The following is a 22,373-nucleotide window of genomic DNA, read 5'->3' as shown; positions in this document are numbered from 1 at the left end:
GAGCAAGGCTGACACCTTGCGAAGTGGGACGACTCTGCCCTCTCATGGTTGGACACCTTGCAGAGTGGGACGACCTCCGCATTTGAGTGATCTGCCCTCGTGGTTGGACACCTTGCAGAGTGGGACGACCTCCGCATTTGAGGGAATCTGCCCTGGTTGGACACCTTGCAGTGGACCTCTTTGAGGGCTCTGCCCTCTGTGGTTGGACACCTTGCAGTGGGGCGACCTCCGAATCTGCCCTCTCACAGAGTGGGGCGACCTCCGCATTTGAGGGCGATCTGCCCTCTCACCTTTGAGAGGACACCTTGCGAAGTGGGACGACCTCCGCATTTGAGGGACGAATCTGCCCTCTCGTGGTTGGACACCTTGCGAAGTGGGACGATCTCCGCACTTGAGGGACAAATCTGCCCTCTTGTGGTTGGACACCTTGTGAAGTGGGACACTCTTCCCACTTGAGGGACCAACCTGCTCTCTCGTGGAATTGAACTTGTCACCCTTTGTTCGGCACAACCTTATTTGTGGTTGTGTGTTTTGTCACCATGCCATCAGTTCCTTGCCGGTGAAGGATTTTTCGTCTCCTTTCAATCTTTAGTTTGGACGTTGAACTTTAAAAATGTCTTTGTTCTTTATAAAAGTAGAATTGACAGTGGGATTAGAACCCATAATCTTAGAAGTGCCAGTCATCTTCTCAAGGACTGAGCTATTTGTCCTGAAGGTTTGTCTTCATATTTCTTGGCATTCTTACTTTTCAAAATTCAGTGAGTTTGTCAAGAATCGAACTCACGACCTCAGGACTTCAAAACAAAAGTTTAACTCACTGAGCTATATCCTTGGAGGATTGTGAGCTTTTAAAATGAAGTTGATCGTACCGACAGTGTAAGCTCAGCGCAACATCTAACGACCTCACGACCTCCAAGCAGAGCTCTAAACAAACGAGCCTCCTGTTAACGTGAATTTACAGAGGTTCTGACCTTTTGGACTAAATTCTAGAACTTTAGACATTCAATTCAAAGTCTGGGAGACAAATATATTTGATAAACACTTTAGTCTTGTAAGTTACAAGTGATGGTGATAAATAAGGTTCTAAAACTCCATGAGCTTTCCTGGTACTGAACTCACGTCCTTACAGTTTCAAGTCCATGTCAAACACAAAGAGCTAAATGTCCTTGGAGGTCACGTCCCCTGTGTTTGATGTTGTCTTCTGTGAATGAAAGTGTGGGTTCTAATCTTGTGTGATGTCCAGTAAAGAACCAAGTTGTTCTTTGTAAGATTTGAACCCAGCAGCAGAGTTCTATTCATGTTTCTTAGAGCTACTGACTGTTTACTTTGAATATTGAAATAAAAAAAATCTTCACTTCATCCTGAGATTTGAACTCACAACCTCATACGTGTGTGTGATAATATTGTCCCATGAGATAAATGACAACCACAGTTCAATTCCACCATCTTTTTATTAAATACAATTACATATTGGTGACATGTAGGAGAAAAAGAACATGGACACAGTTTTTTTACTTGGTCACTTCCTCAAGTTTGGGCTCTGATGGAAAAGAAAAAGAAATTATTAGTGATAAACATGGTACAATTTTCACATTTTATAACCAAAACAAACCTTTAACCTTGTGTTTGTAAGTTCTCGTACTTTAATAGAAAGTCAATTTTCATGATTAAAAGATGAGCTTTTTAAATTCACCTTGGAATTTGAAGTCGGGGAACTTGTCCATGTCTCCTCCTCCGTATAACCTCTGCAGTTTGGTCACCTCTTCAGAAACGTTCTTCTGGTAAGCAGCTCCAGCCTCCACGATGCCTCCAGAAGCTCTGAGAGCAAAACAACAACAACAACAACAACAACAACAACAACACGACAACATGTTTGAAAAGAGACTAAACAAGATGGCAGACTTCACTACAGTCACACAACAAGACTCTGTTGGTTCGTGCGGAAACACACACACACACAAAAACAATACTCCCATGAAGTAACTATGACTTTTTTGTCTCATTTTGGACAACATACTATACTTTGACTTTTTTGACTCATTTTGGACAACATACTATACTTTGACTTTTTTGACTCATTTTTGGGATCCTACATTACTATGACTTTTTTGTCTCATTTTGGACCACATACTATACTATGACTTTTTGTCTCATTTGGATCTATTATACTATACTATGACTTTTTGTCTCATTTTCTTGACCTATTATACTATACTATGATTTTGTCTCATTTTGACCTTACATACTATACTATGACTTTTGTCTCATTTTGGACAACATACTATACTATGACTATTGTCTCATTTTGGACAACATACTATACTATGACTTTTTGACTAATTTTAGGATTTGTACATATTACTATACTATGACTTTTTTTGTCTCATTTTGACTTAATATACTATGACTTTTGTCTCATTTTTGGATCTATATACTATACTATGATTCTTTTGACTCATTTTGACCTACTACTATACTATGACTTTTGTCTCATTTTACCTACTTACCATACTATGACTTTTGACTCATTTTGACTACATACTATGACTTTTTGTCTCATTTTGACCACATACTATACTATGACTTTGTCTCATTTTGGACTACATATTATACTATGACTTTTTGTCTCATTTTGACAACATACTATACTATGACTTTTTGACTAATTTGGACGACATACTATGACTATTGTCTCATTTGGACATACTATACTATGACTTTTTGACTAATTTTGGGACTATTATACTATACTATGACTTTGTCTCATTTTGGACCTATTATACTATACTATATGACTTTTTTTTTTTGACTCATTTTGGGATCTACATACTATACTATGACTTTTTTGACTCATTTTGGAGATATACTATGACTTTTGTCTCATTTTGGGATTATACTATACCAGACTTTTTGTCTCATTTTTGACAACATACTATACTATGACTTTTGTCTCTTATTGACCTACATACTATATGAATTTTTGACTCATTTTGGACTAATAATATACTATGACTTTTGACTCATTTTGGACCTATTATACTCATGACTTTTGTCTCATTTTTGACTCATACTATACATGTTTTTGAGTGATTTTGGACGACATACTATACTATGACATTTTGACGACATACTATACTATGACTTTTTTGTCTCATTTTGGACGACATACTATACTATGACTTTTTTGACAACACATTAAACAAGTGATATCTCCTATTCTGGCAGCAGTGGTGACTTCTCACTTGCTCTTGGTGTTGTAGTCACGGATCTTGTCCAGGAAGAGTTTCTGGACTGGGTCGAGCTCCTTTGCCCGGTTAAAGACGATGGCGGAGATCCCGATGTTCCTGCGCAGAGTGAGGCTCACGGCGGAGCGCAGCACGGATGACAGTGCAAACAAACGGTGGAGCGACATCTGCAGGAGCAGACACAAATATACAGTTTTCCAGAGATAAATGTGTTATTTGATCATCAGACAGTGGATCTGAGAGACACGTCTCATTCCCACAACAACAGAGGACGTTGGGATTGAAAAAAATAAATAAAACTGACAAAAAGTTGACATGTAAATGACTGCCTTTAAAGAAAATAAAAGCCCTACACTGTCCTTCACTGCATTTCTGTCACTGTTTTTTGTAAAAGATGTGAATACAAATTAAATTAGCTCATTATTATTTAAATCTTGTTTTAGTTATTGGAAAAACACTCACAGATGAATCGATAATCAAAGTAGTTGACAATTCATTTAGTAATCGGTTATTAATGGATTAACGGTTAGGTTTATTTATCTTTGAAACTCCCAGAGGTTCAGCTCCTCACTACTGAGGTCACCAAGCTCAAATCAATCCTTTGATCTCAATAATTATTGAAAAATAATTACATAACTTGCCTTTTAATTGTATATTTTATAGACATACGATTATCAATCAATGACTAAATTAATTGTCAACTAAATTAATAATCAATTACTTTGAGTGTTTTTTTTTTTATTAAGGATTAAGTTTCTTTGCTCCATATAACAAAGAAATCATTAAAAGTGAAAGTGAAACAAGACATTTGAGCACATTATTATATCCAGGTTTGACAAACACTGATGAACAAGCGGTTACTCGATGAATCGAGAGGATAGTTGACAGTTGCCTCGATAGGGACATGACTTTCTAGCTGCTGCAAGACATTTAGCATAGACAAGCTGCTGTCGACGGAGTCTAACTTGACAGTTAACACCACATTCATGTATTTAAAACAAATGTCAACCTCTTAGTTTACTCAGAAAACTTGGTTTCGCTGCAGGAGCTAAGTTGCTAAGCTAAACGCTTCGTTTCATTGACACAAACAGCCAGTGCTAACAGGCTAACTTTAGCTGAAGCGGAACGCCACTTTAAAACGGCTTATTTTGCGCAGCGCTGCGCTGCTGTGTTCAATATTGAAGTAACGTCCGCGATACTAACAACTACACTAACGCGTCACAGTGACGGGCTGCGTGGAATTAAAGGCGATTCTTTAAAATCACGACACTCACCTTGGGTTTGACACTCAAACACAGCACAAGATCCCAAATGTGGAGGAGCCGCGGTGGATTGTGGGAAGTTGGAGGCGACGTGAAGGGAGGGAGTGTTCACGGACGTCACGGTGCGCAGCTCTGCGCAGCTCTGCGCAGTAAGGTCATCTCAGGCAGATTTTTTTTACTTCTCTGACCTCAACAAACATTTGACAGGTGTGGCGGCACTTTTCTGCTACTTTACAAATATAAATATATATTAGTAAGTCATGACTGTGAGTTTTTCATTATTATGAGATAGTAAGTCATAATAATAACACAACATCTCATAATTAAGGGAGATTATTTCAAAATGATGACTTAGTGTCTCATAATTATGATTTAAGTATATGTTCTTTTTTACCATGCGGAGGAAACAGGCTTCCATAGTGTGATATGGAACAATAAAAAATACTCTTATTTGAACTCATTCTGTGTATCTTGAGCTCCATGAAGGAAGCTCGATTGACACATAATATCCACAAACAACAACAAGAAGGCACATATAGTATAGGTTTGAATAGAAAAAACTTTTATTATTGATACACTGTTCAAATAAAACTCTGATCAATCCATTCACGCCGTCTAAAAACAACAGACACTCCAGTATTTGATAAACAGTGACAAACAGTGGCACAAAAATATAAAGACAGAAAGAAGTAAGGCAAATATTCTTTACAAAAAACTGTGATCCATAATAGATGACAGACAAATTAAAAGGCACAAGGTATATATATATATATATATATATATATAGATATATAGATATATATTTATGTGTATAAAAAGACCATGCAGGCACATTAGGATGGAATGGGGTTGGTCTCAATAGAAGTGGCTGGAGCTGCTTTCTACTCTCCAGGACTGGCTTTGTCTGGTGTTTGTGTTAAGACGATACAGGCTGAGGTACAACTGCATTCATGTTTGAGTACACTATGGCTTTAACGAGGGAATCCTGTAGTCAAATCAACAACTAAAACATCGAAATCAATCAATCAGTCTTTGGTAAATGAAAACAAGAGTGAAAGAATTAGCCTGCAGAGGGAAGAAAAAGGTGTTGAAGCTTCGACTCGCGCCTCTGGGTCAGTCAGAGGAGAAACTGGTGCTTCAACATCTGACCACCAGGGGGGAGCAGAGTGCCACGAAACTGGACTTTAATCCACTTAAAAGCCACAGAGCAAAGCAAACAGAGTGAAGACGCCTTGCACATTTTTCTATCCGTCCGAAAAGGAGAGAGGTCGGGGGGAGAAGATTGAAATGGTCACGTGGTGGAAAGGAAGTTCAAGAGCTCGTTCAGGATTTAGGGAGGAGAAAAAACAAAAAACAAAATCCAGTGTTGGCACCAAATCGCACGGATGATGAGTTCTCAAAGAAAGGCCAGCTTCTCAGAGCATGAATGACTGCGTGTGTTTGAAATCCTGGGGCTGAGGGACACAGAAAAACAACATGTTACGAAGTGCACATATTTATATTCATGTGATTTAATTCATATTAATGTGATCATTCAGGTGTTTAAGTGACATCTTAAGAGCATGTTTTTATTCCGTATCCCACTGTTTGACAGAAAATGTCATATTTTCTAACTGCTCACTCAACCACACCAAAGTCCATAGAGAAAATCATCGTTTTAAGCTCACAGGGACACAGGAGCTGCTGGTCTACTGCTGCCTCGTGTGGTCAGTTTGTGTTACTGCGGTGAATCTGAACATAAAATGACCTATTTAAATGTACTGATGAAGGCAGCAGTGGATCAAGAACTATAGTGTGCTGTGGTGTTAAATCGCTGATTTTCTCTATGGGGTTTGGTGTGGGAGCGTGAGCGATCCAGAAAGCAAAACTCATGTGAAAATTCAAACTTTGAGATAACTTGTTGCAGATTTTATGAGGCGAGGCCTTTGTTTAGCGACTAAAATAAAGAATGTTCATGTTTCCATGTTTTCTCAGCCTGGTTCTCGTCACTTACGTCAGAAACAAACACCTGGCCGTTTCCCTTTAAGGCTCCAAACTGTGCACTTGCACTTGTTTCGAGAGTTATGGCGATGCATAGACTTGACAGTGTTATGATTTCAATCCGAAACACCACAATAATTAATTAGGTAAAGTGTGAAACGGCTGCGATGAAGTCAGCGTTTCCTTCGCCCGTCACCAGAGACGCAGAGAGGACGAGGAGAAGAACAAAGGACAAGAAGACAAACACACACTCACTTCTTGGGGCGGAGGGATGTAGTTGACATTGGACCTGAAAGACAAAGGCGGCGTAAGCACATGGAATAATTGGACACAGTCGCACACAGATGAGGAGAAACTCGAGACGCACATTTGTATCCTGAGTCATATCTGCTTCATAAATAATGCACGTTCAGCCATGGCAAACCTCGCATTGGGTGAAAAGAAAAGTCTGAGTGAGCAGCTGGACACAGCAGAGGATATTTGATAATACTGCAAATTCATATGGAAGCAAAAAATAAAGTCAAGTAATGTGACTTTTGTACGCAACTGAAACCAAACAAAAACGGCATATGGGTGCAGTTAAATACAAAAACCCAGTAAAAGTACATTTAATCTGCTTTTGTTTTGTTTTTAATGCGACTCAGTCGGTGCTCTTTTACCCTGAGGTACATTCACACTGTATGTGATGCCAGTGTTTTGCATACAATGACTGGAAACCTAACTTTTACTCTCCCACACCAAACTCCATAGACAAAACCAGTGATTTAACATCACAGCTCACAGGGGTTGTTGATGCACTGCTGCCTCCATCAGTAAGTTCAAATGTGCTATTCTGTGACATTCTGTGTTTAAAATCCTTTCTTCAGATTGACCTCAGTGACACAAAGTGACCACACGAGGCAGCAGAAGACCAGCAGCTCCTGTGACCCGAGAGCTAAAATCACTGATTTTCTCAGTGGAGTTTGGTGCGGGAGAGCGAGCGCTTTACAAACTTTGTTTTAAAAAGCAAAAACATATTCTTAAAAGAGACATGTGGTTGTTTTCAAGTACCTCACACGACCACACTTAAGCAAAAAAAAACCAAACCCTTTCAATATTCTAAAGAGAGATCAGATTTAATAACCAGGCAGGAAGCTGTGTGTCTGTCTCTCTGGTCTGTGCGTCACACTCACGTGTCCTCTGTTGTGTGCAGGGTTTGGCTGCTGATGTGGTCTGCACCGTGACACTGGGAGATCCAAAAGGACCTGTAAGAGCCGGCGTGTTGGCTTTACAAAGGGTCAACAAGAGGGGCGTCACTTTTGGACTCTCACCGCACACCATGCTTTTATCAAGTGTCTCTATATTAGTGTAGGATATTTAAAGTGGTTGAATGAGGTATTATTGACACATTTTTGAGGATATTTACACCAGCTTGAGTTTGTGCTATCTTAAGAATGAGCTTTTCTGTTAGACGCCTATTTCTGACTGGAAAACTAACGTTTTTGTCACTTTGTAAAACTGCTCAGTCTCCCACACCAAACCCCATAGAGAAAATCAGCGATTTAACGCCACAGCTCGCAGGAGTTGTTGATCCACTGCTGCCTCCACCAGCCACTTCACAAGTGTTATTTTGTGATTTCGGCATTTGAAATTCTTCATTCAGATGTACCCGAGTGACACAAAGTGACCACACGAGGCGGCAGTGGACCAGCAGCCCCTGTGTCCCTGTGAGCTAAAATCACTGCTTTTCTCTATGGAGTTTGGTGCAGGTGAGTAAAACTTCAGTTTCCAGTCAAAAAGGGCACATCTAACCGTGAGATAAAGCAGTGAACTTATCCTTAAGATGTCGTAGACTTGAGCAGGTGCAGATTTAATCCTGTGAGTGTTTGGCTAAAATCAAGTGTCCATGTCTCAGGCTTGTCCTCAATCACAGAAGAGCAAATAATGTGTCAGTACCTCATACATCCACACTTTCATTGTCATAAAGGTGTGCCTGAATATTGACGTGAACACCTGTTATTTCTGTTTTGAAAGTTTCTATATTTTCACTTAAGCTTAAAAAAGGTGTTGTTGTTTTTTTACACATAAATACAAAAAAAGAAAGTGCTGTGAAGACATGCAGCCAATCATAGCGGTGCAGCGTGGAACAAAAGCTGAGGTGAGCCAACACATGCAGCAATCCAACACCCACTAAACCACTACCGCTCACTCTCCTGCACCAAACCCCGTAGAGAAAATCAGCGTTTTTTGCATCGCGGCGACACAGGAGCTGCTGATCCACTGCTGCCTCCATCACTCAATTCTTTGTGATGATTCACCACACGAGGCAGCGGCAGACCAGCAGCTCCTGTGTCCCCGTGAGCTAAAAACGCACATTTTCTCAATGGAGTTTGGTGCTGGAGAGCGAGCGCTTCACAAACGTCCATTTCCAGTCAGAAAAGTGAAGAGCGAGTCTTTCGTTGAGTGTCTGTCACTGACAATGACTTTCTCTACAAGTGAAGCCGTTTTTGTGTCTTTGTTGACTAACTATAGGTGGATGTGAAGATCATGTCACATTGTCTTTGAGTCTTTGTGAAGACGCCTGCTCTATAAATACACGGCTGTGACAGTGACGGCTCGGGTTCGCTCAGCGGGAGAAGCGTCAGAATTCTCCAACCAAAGCTGACTTTCCATCAAAGCTGTAACGAGTCGAATAACGGGGAGTCGAGTCTGTGAAAGACACGCACGAGCGTCCGCACACACACTCACACACACACACACACACACTCTGGTGACTGTTTACTGTGCACGCCTGAGCCCTATGATATTCTGCCATCTCATTCTTCAGTCACTTCAATTTCTAAATAATCCATTTCAGATTTACCGCACAATCAGTTTAATTGCCTGCGATACCACTCCCCTGCCAATATTTCCCTCCCCGCCGATTAAGAGGCAGTAATTATTCCATAATTATGCTTCACCAATTATTTCCCATCCTCGTAGTAGGAGCAGTGCAGCAGTTTTGTAGTGTGGTCGCATGAGGTAGTGACAAATTGTCAGCACTGAGAACCACGTGGACCATTTAAGCCACTTAAATTCTATAAAATCTTCACCTGCTTGAGTCTGTGACATCTTAAGAACATGTTCACAACTGTATCTCGCTCTTAGAAAGCTTTTTTTATGATTTATTAGAACATTCGCTCCTCGCACCAAACTCCTTAGAGAAAACCAGTGATTTTAGCTGCTGATGCTCTGCTGCCTCCATCACTAAGTTCAAACGTGTTATTTTGTGACTTCGGGGGTTTGAATTTATTTATTCAGACTTAGCTACAGGACAAAAACCTGCCAAATGCAGCAGCGGTGGACAAGAAGCTGCTGTGTCGCCGTGAGCTAAAAACACAGATTTTCTCTATGGAGTTTGGCACAGTTTAGAATCTTCAGTTTCCAGACAGAAAAAGCCGTCTAACGGTGAGATAACGAGGCAAAAAGTCTCCCGTCTAATGATCTATTTATCAAATGACATCTGCCTGATCTGATATTTTCTGGAATTCAATGTTAAGAAAAAAAAAAGTGTCTTTTCTCGTGACTTTTACATCTGTCAACGTCATTCAGTGGACGAGTGGAAACACAGGCACTGCTGTGGCTCTACAACACACACACACACACACACACACACACAGCTGTTACTCTATATAGTCCTGAGTCAGCACGCAGACACACAGTCTAAGTGCAGCAGCAACAACCCTCCTCCTCCTCCTCATCATCAGTGTGTGTGTGTGTGTGTGTGTGTGAGTCCACATCAATGTTAATGCAATCACACAGCTCTTACCTTCCTCTGTGTCCTGTGCTCGGGAGCAGCATGAAAAGAAGAAGAAGAAGAAGAAGAAGAAGAAGTCAGTGGAAGTCACTTAAGTGAAGCCAGAACATCACATATCACAGTATTTCTTTAAATTGATGCACACACGCGGAAACAAACAACAAACAAGCGACTCACGGCTGAAGAACCCGTTGCGGTGTAAGATGACTCCGCCGCAGCCGCACACCACCACCACCAGGCACACGACCACCACCGCCGCCACGATCGCCGTGATGTTCACGTCCTCTGGAAGAGTGTGAGACACGCGTGGTTATTAATGTTAATAATAATAATAATAATAATAATAATAAATAAATAAAGATTACAGACACAGAAACATGAAACAGCCAAGGTCATGTTTAATGTAAGTCGCTCTCATGCCACCTCCTGTCCGGCCGCTGAGATTTCCCCTTTAATTTATTGAGTGCATTAAAACGCTTTGCGTGCATTAACCTAAAGTGCGTCACATGACTTATTCGCGGGGATGGAGACGTTCCCACGTTTCAAAGCAACGGCGATGTTTGAGTTCCAGCTTCTTTCATCTCCACTGCATCTCTGATCGTCTGCACTGCTGAAAGGTGTGTGTGTGTGTGTGTGCGTGTGTGTGTGTGAGGAGGAAGCAAACAAACACACACACGCACACACACACCTATCGTCATGTGCTTGCCCTCGCACATCTTCGCTGGTCCCACGCCGTTAGACGCCAGGCAGCTGTAGCGCCCGGTGTCCTCTTTGGCAACAGTTCTGAATTCCTGCAACGGCGACAACAAAATGAAGGCGGAGAAAAGAGAGGTTAAAGGTCAAAGATGCTGTGATCATGACTGACAGTTGCTCCTCTATTATGAATGTTCTGCAGCCACTAAAAGCAGGTGAGAGAACACGCGTGAGAGAGAAGTGAGAGGACAAAGTGGGTTCAGTTACAGACGAGACGATAAGCTGTTTCCTCTCATTGTTTCTGAATGAATTCATGTGTATGTCGACTCTGCCTATAACAGTATAACTCACTCGTTGTTTGTTTTTTATTTAACCTTTAAAGAGACCAAGAGAGAACAGTTTCAGACCAAAGGTTGTTATCGTTGACGAAAACTAACAAAATAACTCTGAAAATAAAAACTAGAGTTTTAAAAAAACACAAAAACAATAACTAACTGAAACTGAGTTGTGTAAGTAAAATCAATTCATACATCTTCTCATTGTGTTGGTGCACGGATCTGTGCCCTGTGAGTACTATGAGGGTTAAAATGGTTACTACTTAATATTAAGACCTTTGAATCTTGTAAATAAATAAAGTTTTGATCTAAAATAAGTTATAAAAGCGTTTTATTTTCTACCTCTCTTGCTATAACTGTCTGTACTTCACAGATGTAAACCAACTTCAACATGGAAGTGAAATCAAAATACAAGTTGCTACTCGAGATGAATTTTAGGAATTCTTTATATTGGGTTTAAAATTTATTATCGAATATTGGCAAACACACGAGGATTTGTTCTGTGGTTGAAAACTGTTGCTGAAAGAGGTTTTAAATCTCCGTGTGACTCGAGCGTTAGGTTCCCTCACCAGGACTCCTGTGCGTGAGTCCATGACGTAGGTGGCGTTGGCCTGGCGAGGCTGGCTCAGAGGCATGTTGTTCTTGAACCAGGAGTAGGTCGCGGGCGGGATGCTCTGCTGGTCCTGACAGCGCAGCTGCACCACAGAGCCCGTCACTGCAGAGCCGGGGATCTGACAGGACGGCGTGTGAGGGGGAACTGTGAGGAAAACACACACACACACACACAGAGTAAGAATTAGAGGCAACAGAGTCTGCTGCAGCAATTTCACTATTATTTTCAACAGTAATGTTCAAAAGATCTGTATTTCTCTCTATTTATGACATACTGTAATTTCCTGCTAAAACGTGCAGGTCAAACCTCCTACGACCCGTTAAAAGAGTACAGATGCAAATCTTTGTTGGTTCTAATCAACGAAAACACACAAGACAACAATTCCCATGATGCCACGCTGCTGCTTCCTGATGTCCAGAAACAAACACAATCCACCGCCGCCGTGGGAAATGTTTTGACTGCACGTTGCGAACAAACAACTCTGATTGTGACATTGTAACAACTTTGAGATTAAGGGAAATGTTGGTAGATAAGTAATAATAATAATAATAATAATAACAACAATAATAATAATAATAATAACAATGATAATAATAATAATAATAATCCAACAGCTGACAGAAAACTGGACAGACAGTAAAATACTGATCATTACGTCCTGGAATGACACAGAAGAGAATAATTAACTACACTCCACGTGTGTTTAAGGGTAAAAATTAGATCCATTTTGAACTCGTACCCAGGACTTTGAGCGTCACGTTGGTCTCTCCCAGGCTCACAGAGTCCAGAGGAGCGCTGATCTCACATCTGTATTCGCCGGCGTCCTCCTGCGTCACGCGCTGCAGCGTCACCGTGGCTCCGCTGATGGTCGCGCGGCCTTCAAACGGACCTGCACACGGTCAGAGAGAGAGAGAAGGTGTCATTGTCATTGTGTTTGTAGCACATTTCAACTCAGCAGCAGTGACAATATCTTTGTTTTGACATGAAAAATATAGTATTTCACTATTTTCTGTGAGGAAAAACAACTCAATTTAAGAGAGAACATTAAAGGTTTATTCGTTTCAAGAAAGAAATACGATATAAAGGGAAAGCAGGGATGAAAGAATTAATAATATTACACTCAGGATAACAATAATACTGAGAGAAAATGTTAGGGAAAAACCATCTGAAACTTGGTTATTTTTCTCCGCTATTTCCACTTTTTTAACTGAGTTTCTGCCCTTTTTTCCCCATTGAAAATGAATACAAACCCCCGCCTGCCTTTCACATGGACAGTGGGAGGAGTTAGGAGTTTTAGGCCCCTAAAAAAAGTTAAAAGAATATAAAACCAACCACAGAGGAAACAGGTTAACAATAGTCGGGAATGACTGACTCGGCATTCCCACAATTAGTGAGCCAAAAGGAACAGGAAGAACATTCCCCACCGTCTTTTTCCTCTGACTTTCTACACATGAAACGCAGCGTTAACTATTTTACACTATTTTAAACTACAACAAGTACATTTCGAAAGGTTTTTAAAAGTTTTAAGATTTAAAAAAAAGAGGTTAAAACTGTCTCCACAGTCTTCCTTCCTCAACAGTGTTTTATTCTCTCACCCAGACTCCGCCCAGCTGGTGCTGCGAGCTAAAGAAAACAAACGCCCTGTGTGTGAGCAGCAGGAAAAACAAAGTCACGCTCTTCGGTCACCTCGGAATTGTCCGTCAAAGTAGACGAAGGAAACATCTTTGCCCCTCTTCTTCCACTCGATGCGTGGACTCTGGTCTCGCTCAGTGCGGAACAGGCAGGTCAGCACCGCGTCTGCAACACAAGAGAAGCCTGTAAATCACATCTTCATCACAAGTGGGTCAGTTAAAGTAAATAAAAAAAGTGAGATGAGCTGCGAGTCTGTGAGTCTTTACCTGAGAACTCACGCACCTCCACCTTGTGTTTGGTGGTCGACACGGTAACAGGGACAGACGGGGAACCTGGGGATGCAGGAGAAGAAGAAAATGACCACAATTATTGCCATATTTGTCATTTGATTTGATACAGATGAACTAATGTAATAAAAATGTGACACAATATTGTAATCTTATAAAAACATGTTGATTACAAAAAATACTTGTTAGTGTTAAAAAAGTGTTAAAAAAAGTTGTAATCTTACAAAAATGTGTAACTAATGTGACAAAAAATAATTGACATTACAAAAAAAATATATAAAATGAAAGTAACATTACTTATCTTATCAAAAAAGGGCTGCAAAATGTTGCAATGCTACAAAAACATGATGTGCATGACAAAAACATGATAATAAAAAAAAATGAAAGAAACATTACTTCTCTTACCAAAAGATTATTGCAAAATGTTGTAAAGCTACAAAAACATAATTTAAAAAACAATATTCCAACACTACTTACATTACCAAAATAAATCTAATGATACAATAAAAATTGTAATGTTAACAACACTTTTCTAATGATATACAAATATTTGACTAGGACTGTGTGTTGGTGAGCGAGACAGCGTTTTAAAGAGCAACAGTAACGCATACGCTGTCCTGTCCCTAGTGGTGGAGGCCTGTAAGAGCAGGAGAGAGCAGTTGAAAAGCAGAAGTGCTCGTCATCCGTGATGAAGCAGTGATTTGTGTGACTCGCTGCAGCAGGAGAATCCTTAATGTCTGAGCCCGACACAGCCGTCAGTCTGTCGTGGACGTGAAGGAAGGGAAAGGCAGGATTACGTCCTCCTCCTCCTCATCCTCCTCCTCTCTAATCCTGCAGGGTTAAGGAGCAGCGGCGCGCCGTATGTTTACTTAAGCACAGGTTAGGACAAGGTCATCAAGCATCTCGCCAGATTAGCCTGATGTATGAGGGGCATTAGAGGAAGGCGGACGGCACACTGTCCGTGTTTGTTTCCTCCTCCATCTGTGCGTCACTGATAACCGCTTCCAAACAGGAAGGGGAATCGGGAGCTGCCGTTTCCTCCCCGCGAGAGGTGATTGGTTTAAGGGAGCGGATTATTGCCGTGAAATGTGGGTGAAACGTGGCCGACGTGAAGGTGACCTGAAGGAGAAGCAGGTCACAAACAAACCCTCTCACACTCGGCATCTCCTCAAAGGTCCGCAAATTAACAAAAGTCCATCATAATAAATGTTGAATGGACCTCGGGGGAGATTTATTCAGGGCATTATGGGAAATGAAAACGCTCACTCACCTTCACACACTCTTGAAAGTAAAAATGGACACACACACACACACCATGCATTCAGATTTAAGGGATTTTTAAGGCTTTGCCAGACTGAGACACGAACGCTCGCTCTCAAAAAAGAAAGTTTAAATTACGTTTTCAGAGTAAATTGAAAGGGCACTGGTATCGATCACTGTGGGACACCTTTCTTCTACAGCCGTTCAAATGTACACAAAAACAGATTTGATCAATTAAACTCTTAAATTTTATCTATCTATCTATCTATCTATCTATCTATCTATCTATCTATCTATCTATCTATCTATCTATCTATCCTGCTCCAGTCTACAGTGTCTCAGGAACGTGTTTTTACGTGTTCATATCTTAGTTTGAAAATCACTCACTCTCCCGCACCAAACTCCATTCAGAACATCAGCGATTTTATCTCAAGGCGACACAGGAGCTGCTGGTCTACTGCTGCCTCGTGTGGTCAGGTGGTGTCACTGAGGTAAACCTGAACGAGGGATTTCAAACCCCGAATTCACAAAACAACACATGTGACCTTGATGAAGGAGGCAGCAGTGGATCGACAGCTCCTGTGTGCTGTGATGTTAAAAGCGATGATTTCCTCTATGGGCTTTGGTGCAGGGAGAGTGAGCCGATTCAAAACTTCAGTTTCCAGCGAAAAAAAGTTAACTAATTGGGAGAAAAAGCTGGGAACATATTTTCTAAATGTTATAGACTTAAGCAGGGGGAGAACAGTTGGGGGAACAATGAAGGGAAAGCGGAGACAAAGGACAGGAAGTGTGGAAAAGAACAGGAAGACAGCCATGTTGGATTTGACGTACGAACATACAAAGAGTTCATAAGCCGAGGGTTCCAGAGGTCTCTATTTTCATCGTGTGGCCTTTTCAATAAACAAAAGCCCATACAATAATAACAATGCCATCTTTAAATGCTCGGCTCTATTTTCCTCCGGCTTCACTCCGTCAAACTTGGGGCTAAGTGAATTAAAGCGGGACGTCGTCCCCGCAGACGCTCTGCCCTCACTCTGCCATGTGTTGACTTGCGGCGCCGTAACAGGATTAGCGTCTACCGCTGCCTTGGCTCGTGTACCTCGACACCCTCCGAACAGAGCCGTCTCACTAAAGGATGAACAAAACCAGGGGGAAGATTCAATGAGATTAAAAAGGGATGAGAATAAGCGACAAAGGAGAGATGAGCGGCGCTAAGAATAGAATACAAATGAAATGGAGTGGAGGAGAGTGGAGTGGAGCGGGTGGAGGTTGGTGGAGGGGCGGACAGCAGCGGAGCCGCAGGAGCATGAATAAAAGAGAGCGTGGGACTGAAGGAGAGGGAGATCCTTTCAGACAGCGGCTCTGTGAATGGGAGACTCTTGTCACACAGTGTGAGAGCAGGTCTGCCGCCAACTCGGAGCGTGATTTTCACTTTGAGAGGAAGGAAATGAAGCGGGGCTGACAACATCACACACACACACACACACACAGAGAAACACACACAGTGACTAAATCACGATACGTCCTCCGCGCTTCCTGCTTCTCTACGGTGAACTCAACCGTCGGCTTAATTAAACACACGGTCTGCTCGCATCGGTTCAGCACAGCATGGTGGTTAATGATCACGTGGTGTTTTAAAAGTCAACCACGTATGAAGCACAGTTCCATTAGACGTCGTCTAGTCTAGTCTAGTCTAGAAAAACAAGTAGTCCCAACAAAATAAATGTACACAGCTCCAATTAAACTCCTGTCTCTCCGGGTCTGTGTCACTGTTGTCATTGTTGGGACGCAGAACCCTGGGATTCCACTGCATGTTTTTAAACATTTCGGAAAGGATCGAAACAGACCTGTAAAAATCCGATCAGAATCGCCTGGATCGAAAACCACCTCCGTATGTGGTTTGAAAAGTGGATCTCATGTGGTGTTTTAGTTGTCCAGACAGACAGATAAAATCTGGATATGCTTAAAAGTAGGGATGCACCGATATGACTATTTCCGCCGATATCCGATATTAATATTGCTGCTATGGCCGATAACCGATATCTACCGATATCGATATATGTTTTAAAAAAAAGTTTCTGAGATGATAAAAGTTTGTACAGAATGAAAATCACGCAAGCTGAATTTTTGAATGTCTTCCTTTATTTTCAAAACATGTTTTACCTCCAAATAACAAGGTCACATAAGACACAAGTAACCAACTACAAGTAAAGGTTTTTAGTAGGGATGCACGATATATCGGCATTAATATTGTTTGAATACAGTTTGATTCTCAGTCCGTCTAAACCATAATCAGAGACGTTGAAGAAGACCACGGACAAACATGTCCCAGGATAGCCATTGTTAGCATGATATTCGGCTACACAAACAGCATAGCAACTTGTCTACATATAAAAATCAAACAGGACTATGTGAAACTTCCGAATACTGACTTCCAAGTTCCAATTCCAACAAACGGAACGCACCATGAGCGCGGGACGTTGCACCGCCGGCGCTGAGAGCGCTAGCTAGCCTGAGACACAGAGGCTCACGCTTCACTAAAAACAGTAGTATTGAACCTTGTGGAACACCTTTCTCTACCTTTGTTCACATGTTTGAACAAAGTAAATAATTAGAATCTTAAGAATATGTTAGAAAGACTTTTCTTAGAGGAAACGTTTGTAAACTGCTCACTCTCCTGCACCAAAGTGGAAATCAGCGACTTACAAATATATTACATTACATTACATTACATTACATTACATGTCATTTAGCAGACGCTTTTATCCAAAGCGACTTACAATGGAATCAAGTACAATTAGCCAGGGGTGGAATCGAACTTGCGACCATGATGTCTTTGGTACACAAGGTAGGGTCTTAACCACTGAGCCACTCCACCCCCAACATTAAAACACAAACTTCATCTATGAACGTGATAGAACTTTGGATGCTGTTGCCCCCATGTAGGTTATCTTTGGTTGCACTGACCAATAAATACACCAAAAAGGAAGAATGCACACACAACGGCACACATTAGCAGCTACTGTAGCTAGCAGCCAGCGCCTGTTAGCGTCAAACAGCCAAGCCACTGCGTCAGACTGCAGAAGCTGCTAAAAGAAAAGGTTAAAAATGAAAAGTGAGGACACAAAAGAAGGACAAGGAGGCACTAATGCAACTCTATAGACGCGCTAAACTGCCATAAAATACCAAGAAAAGTAGCTGTTAACGTCTCAGAAAATGTGGTTTTGTACCATGTCCTTGTCTTCGAATGTCACCAGTTAAAGCTGCAGTGTGTAACTCTTGGCCTCTGTCAAGCAAAACTATCAGACCTGACTAAGGGAGCGTTTGTGTGTATACAGCAGCAGAACGACTGTGTTTTGTGACCTGTAGAAAGCATGTCTGAAACTTTCAGGTCAAACTTCAACCAAGGGAAAGTCTGAGAAACACAGAGATCTGAATCTAACGTTTTAAAGACGACCATGCCCTTGTGGCGAGGAAGTGGTATTGGAGTAGTTTGACTATCGCACTAAATCTTACTTAAATTAATAAAGGGGGAAAGAAAAGCACTTATTGCGCAGCACTTCATCTCGATTGTAATAAATTAAGTTTTTCATGTCGGTCTCAGAACGTCCCACAACACAGCGTCAAATATACTCATTAAAATGCTTCGTGTCGTGCATTAAACAAACACACCCACACAGGATGTGACACAGACATCTCGTGCATGGCGTTAACATCAAGCAAACACTGCGACAGCTTCAACTCACAGAGGGGCGGCCACCCTCCTGCCTGAGCAAAAAATAGAAAGATGGCTTGCTCACTCCTTGGCACGCAGCTCTGCCTCTCAGTACGTGGTTGTACCGAGTGTGACTGTGAGTCTGGGGCGGCGGCTGCTGCTGCTGCTGCTGCTGCTGCTGCCGCTGCCGCTGCTGCTGCTGCCAGGACGGTGCCAGAAAAGGTCAAAAGCAACGGCGCAGTCGTAATTAAGGCACTTATTCAAATTAACAGGAACAAATTAAGGGGGAGGACAGGGAGATGGACCCGTAGGAAATGTCCTGTGTGGTACAGATAACGAGGGCGGGAGGCGTAGGCGCTTCAAGGCCGCGCAGGGTGGGGGGGTGCAGAGAAAACAGGGCGAGGACGGTGTGTGTGTGTGTGTGTGTGTGTGTGTGTGTGAACAAAGCCTCTCTGTATGACTGTATCCCTGTGAGCAACAGCTGTCTCGGTCAGACACAGTGTGTGTGTGAGGGCGATGGGGGGATGTTGGGTCTTTGGCGACTGATGAGTTCCACCCAAACTATTTCCTTTCCTTTTTTTTTTGAAAAACAACAATTGAAAGTCCACTTGAAAGCGTCATGTGACGCGTGTGCAGTTAATTGTCCGTTAACTAGCAGCAGCGGTTCGTTAAGTGATCAAAAATCACTGACAATACGTCGATCGTGGTGATTTTACATCGTCATGTTAACCGTGAACGGAGGAAAAAACGCAATATTGCACATTGAATGACATGAAAACGCCGTTTCGCTCACCAACATACAGTCTTAGTGATTTTTCTGGAGGTGCCACAATGTGGAGACCGTATTTTTCAAGACATACGATTGGATTTGTTTAATTTTTTGTTTAAAAATGGTATGGTAACATTTTTTGTGTACGTTAAGTTATATATTTTATTATTTTGTAACATTACAACATTTTTGGTCACATAAGTAATGTTTTATAACATCATTTTGCAACATTTTTTTGAATGATTCTGAATGTTTAACAATTAACTATGAGAAGCATGCTGTAAGTTTACAGTTTACAGTTGTGACAGGAAATGTTTGTCTCGTTCCATGCCACAGCGGGACTGGACAAAAACACGACACTCGTAACCTTTGACCTCGTGGGCTGACAGGTGGCACACAGCAGATATGCATCAGTCACTCTGACTGTCTCATTACATCTCTGTCACTCTGCTGCTGCTGCTGCTGCTCCCTCCCGTCTGAACAACAGTCACCGCTCTCTCTGTCCGTTTCCCTTCATGTCACACATGCAGGGGCGTTTCTAAAAAGCCTGGGGGCCCCCAGGAGAAAGGGTCCGGGGGGGCCTTGAGAAAAACTAGACCAAAAAACCCTGAGGAAAACAGTTTTCTGTTCAAATTATGGCCTGAGAAAATCCAGACAGTCAACTGTTAATGGACCAAAATGAATCACAACGAGTGTCGACTCAGATTAAAAACAAAACAAAGTCGAAACAAGCGAAACAGGAGCTTTTCTGACGTCACTACAGGGTCAAATTTTGTTAAACTGACAAGTTTGGACACAATTTTTAACATCATAAACTACATTGTTGTTACTACAAATATAAAACTTGCCAAATATCCAGAATCTGAAAGGGTCCTCAGCTATTTTCAAGGGCATGCTTTTTTTTGTTTGTCCATTTAAAGGTCTTGGTTCTCCAGCCTTCAGTGTCCTGCTGCGATAACCAAAACAGTTTGAACTTTCTGGTGGAAATCCAAACACTGACTGACCTCACGCATGTTTTCACACCCTCCTCTGCCAAAAACCCTGTGCCCACCTGCCACCGTCCGCGTCGCCTGCTACACCCTCCAGGTGGCGGCAGGCCAAACTTTTGTCTCAGGCCAAACCTGCAGGGACACTTGCAGAACTGACTCAGCCCACGCTCGCGCTACAGGCTCCAGCTCAGTGTCAGAATAACAACAACACCAGTCATCATACACCATTTAGCCACTTAACAAACGAGTCACCCAATAAAATATAAGCCTACAATGACTTTGCAACATATTCTCTACTTTGTCTTGCCGTTACAAGTCGTTTTACGAAAGAAAACTGCAGTTAGTGATCCGCTAACTCTCCCACACCAAACCCCATAGAGAAAACATGCGATTTTAGCTCACTGGGACACAGGAGCTGCTGGTCTACTGCTGCCCCCTGTGGTCAGTTTGTTACTGAGGTAAATCTGAACGAAGGATTTCAAACACAGAATTTTGCAAAATAAGACTTTGCAAAAATTTGAAGTTACTGATGGAGGCTGCAGTGGATCAACAGTTCCTGTGTGCTGTGAGGTAAAATCGCTGATTTTCTCAATGGGGTTTGGTGCAGAAAAATATTAGTGATTTTCCAATCAGAAAAGGCTGAATATCAGTGGAAAAAAGAGGCAAATGTATTCTTAAGATATCATGGACATAGATTGTATGATGTGAACATTTAGTTAAAAGGATGAAATCTGCTTTTACGTGTGAACAAGCATCTGTGGACCGACTAAAAACTTGTTTCCAGCTGGAAAAGCCGGTGATCACATTCTTAAGATATTACAGAAAGGCAGGGGTGGATTTTATTTAGAGGCAATACCTCATACAACCACACCTACAAGAAAAACTCAAGTATCCTTTAAGATTTTACTTTTTCTACTACTTTTTCTTTGAAAATGGACTCTTAAAAAAAAAAAAAGACGTTTCTATTTGTATTATAACATGTTTTAAGTGTATTAATACAAATAAGGAGTTCAGGTAATTGAAGTTTCAGTTAAAATACAGAGGAGCTGCTCTTCTTCAGTGAGTTTTCATCAACACTTGTTCATGTCTTTACTTACATTGCAGGAGTAAAATGACAAAGGACAGACACAGGGACGTCCCCTCCATGATCGTCCCCTCTGGCCGAGTCTTCTTCTCTTCTCTGGACGCAGCGAGGAGGCAGATCCCGAGCCTCGGCTTTCTTCTCGCACTTGTTCCCAACTCCACAATGATTCATCCAGCTTCCAGGGGAGGAACCTGCTGCTCTCCAGGGGAATGCGACCGGAGCGACCCGGCGCGGGGCGTCGCAGCGCAGGGGGCGCGCGGTCGCGGGGACGGCAGGCTGTGGAGACCGCGGTGTCCTGGAGAAGAAGAGGGAAGAGCGGGACGGTTACTGACAACAGACGCGGGACAATGTCCTCTATTCTCGCGTTGAGCGATCCCGGCGCTGACTGAGGTGGAGATAGAGATAGAGATGGAGGGAGGGCGGGGTGAGTTCTGAGAAGAGGAGGAGGAGGAGGAGAGTGGAGTGGAGCGCCGAGAGCGCAGCGCAGCGCCGTGTCCAAGACGCGCACTACACTGACTCACCTCGTCAGGAATGAGACCCGATTTGACCTCGGAGGGTTTTCACTTCTACCGTTACGAAACACGTAGATTAAGTCAGAATGTGTTTTTTAAAAGGGTCAAAAGTCCAAAATGTCCCTCCAACAACTGTGTCCAACACGATTTCTGACCAAATATGTCCGTTTAAGTCGACAATATCTGGAGAATAAAGCTTTAACTCACTGTTAGACAAACTTT

General features: G+C 42.1%; 2 protein-coding genes across 2 annotated transcripts; both read right to left on the bottom strand.

The window, feature by feature from the left end:
* Nucleotides 1–1,432: 1,432 nt before the first annotated feature.
* Nucleotides 1,433–4,602, bottom strand: atp5pf (ATP synthase peripheral stalk subunit F6). The gene is made up of 4 exons (XM_044048182.1): nt 4,520–4,602; nt 3,243–3,412; nt 1,694–1,818; nt 1,433–1,540 (listed from the first exon to the last, which is right to left on the bottom strand). The coding sequence occupies exons 2-4, from the start codon at nt 3,410–3,412 to the stop codon at nt 1,512–1,514; spliced, it is 324 nt and encodes a 107-aa protein (XP_043904117.1). The 5' UTR covers nt 4,520–4,602; the 3' UTR covers nt 1,433–1,511.
* Nucleotides 4,603–5,048: 446 nt separating this feature from the next.
* Nucleotides 5,049–22,361, bottom strand: LOC122761639 (junctional adhesion molecule 2A-like). Its single transcript, XM_044016850.1, is given in 12 exon segments — nt 5,049–5,961; nt 6,743–6,776; nt 7,660–7,752; nt 10,275–10,287; nt 10,440–10,547; nt 10,951–11,053; nt 11,860–12,047; nt 12,643–12,792; nt 13,590–13,700; nt 13,802–13,867; nt 21,653–21,746; nt 21,748–22,361. Coding segments are annotated over 12 exon segments (1,062 nt in total). The 5' UTR covers nt 21,811–22,361; the 3' UTR covers nt 5,049–5,922.
* Between the last annotated feature and the right edge of the window lie 12 nt (nt 22,362–22,373).

The sequence above is a fragment of the Solea senegalensis genome, linkage group LG2 (genome assembly GCF_019176455.1).
Source record: "Solea senegalensis isolate Sse05_10M linkage group LG2, IFAPA_SoseM_1, whole genome shotgun sequence".
Classification (NCBI taxonomy): domain Eukaryota; kingdom Metazoa; phylum Chordata; class Actinopteri; order Pleuronectiformes; family Soleidae; genus Solea; species Solea senegalensis.
Note: the sequence above shows the minus strand (reverse complement) of the source record. Positions and strands in the feature narration are given on the sequence as shown.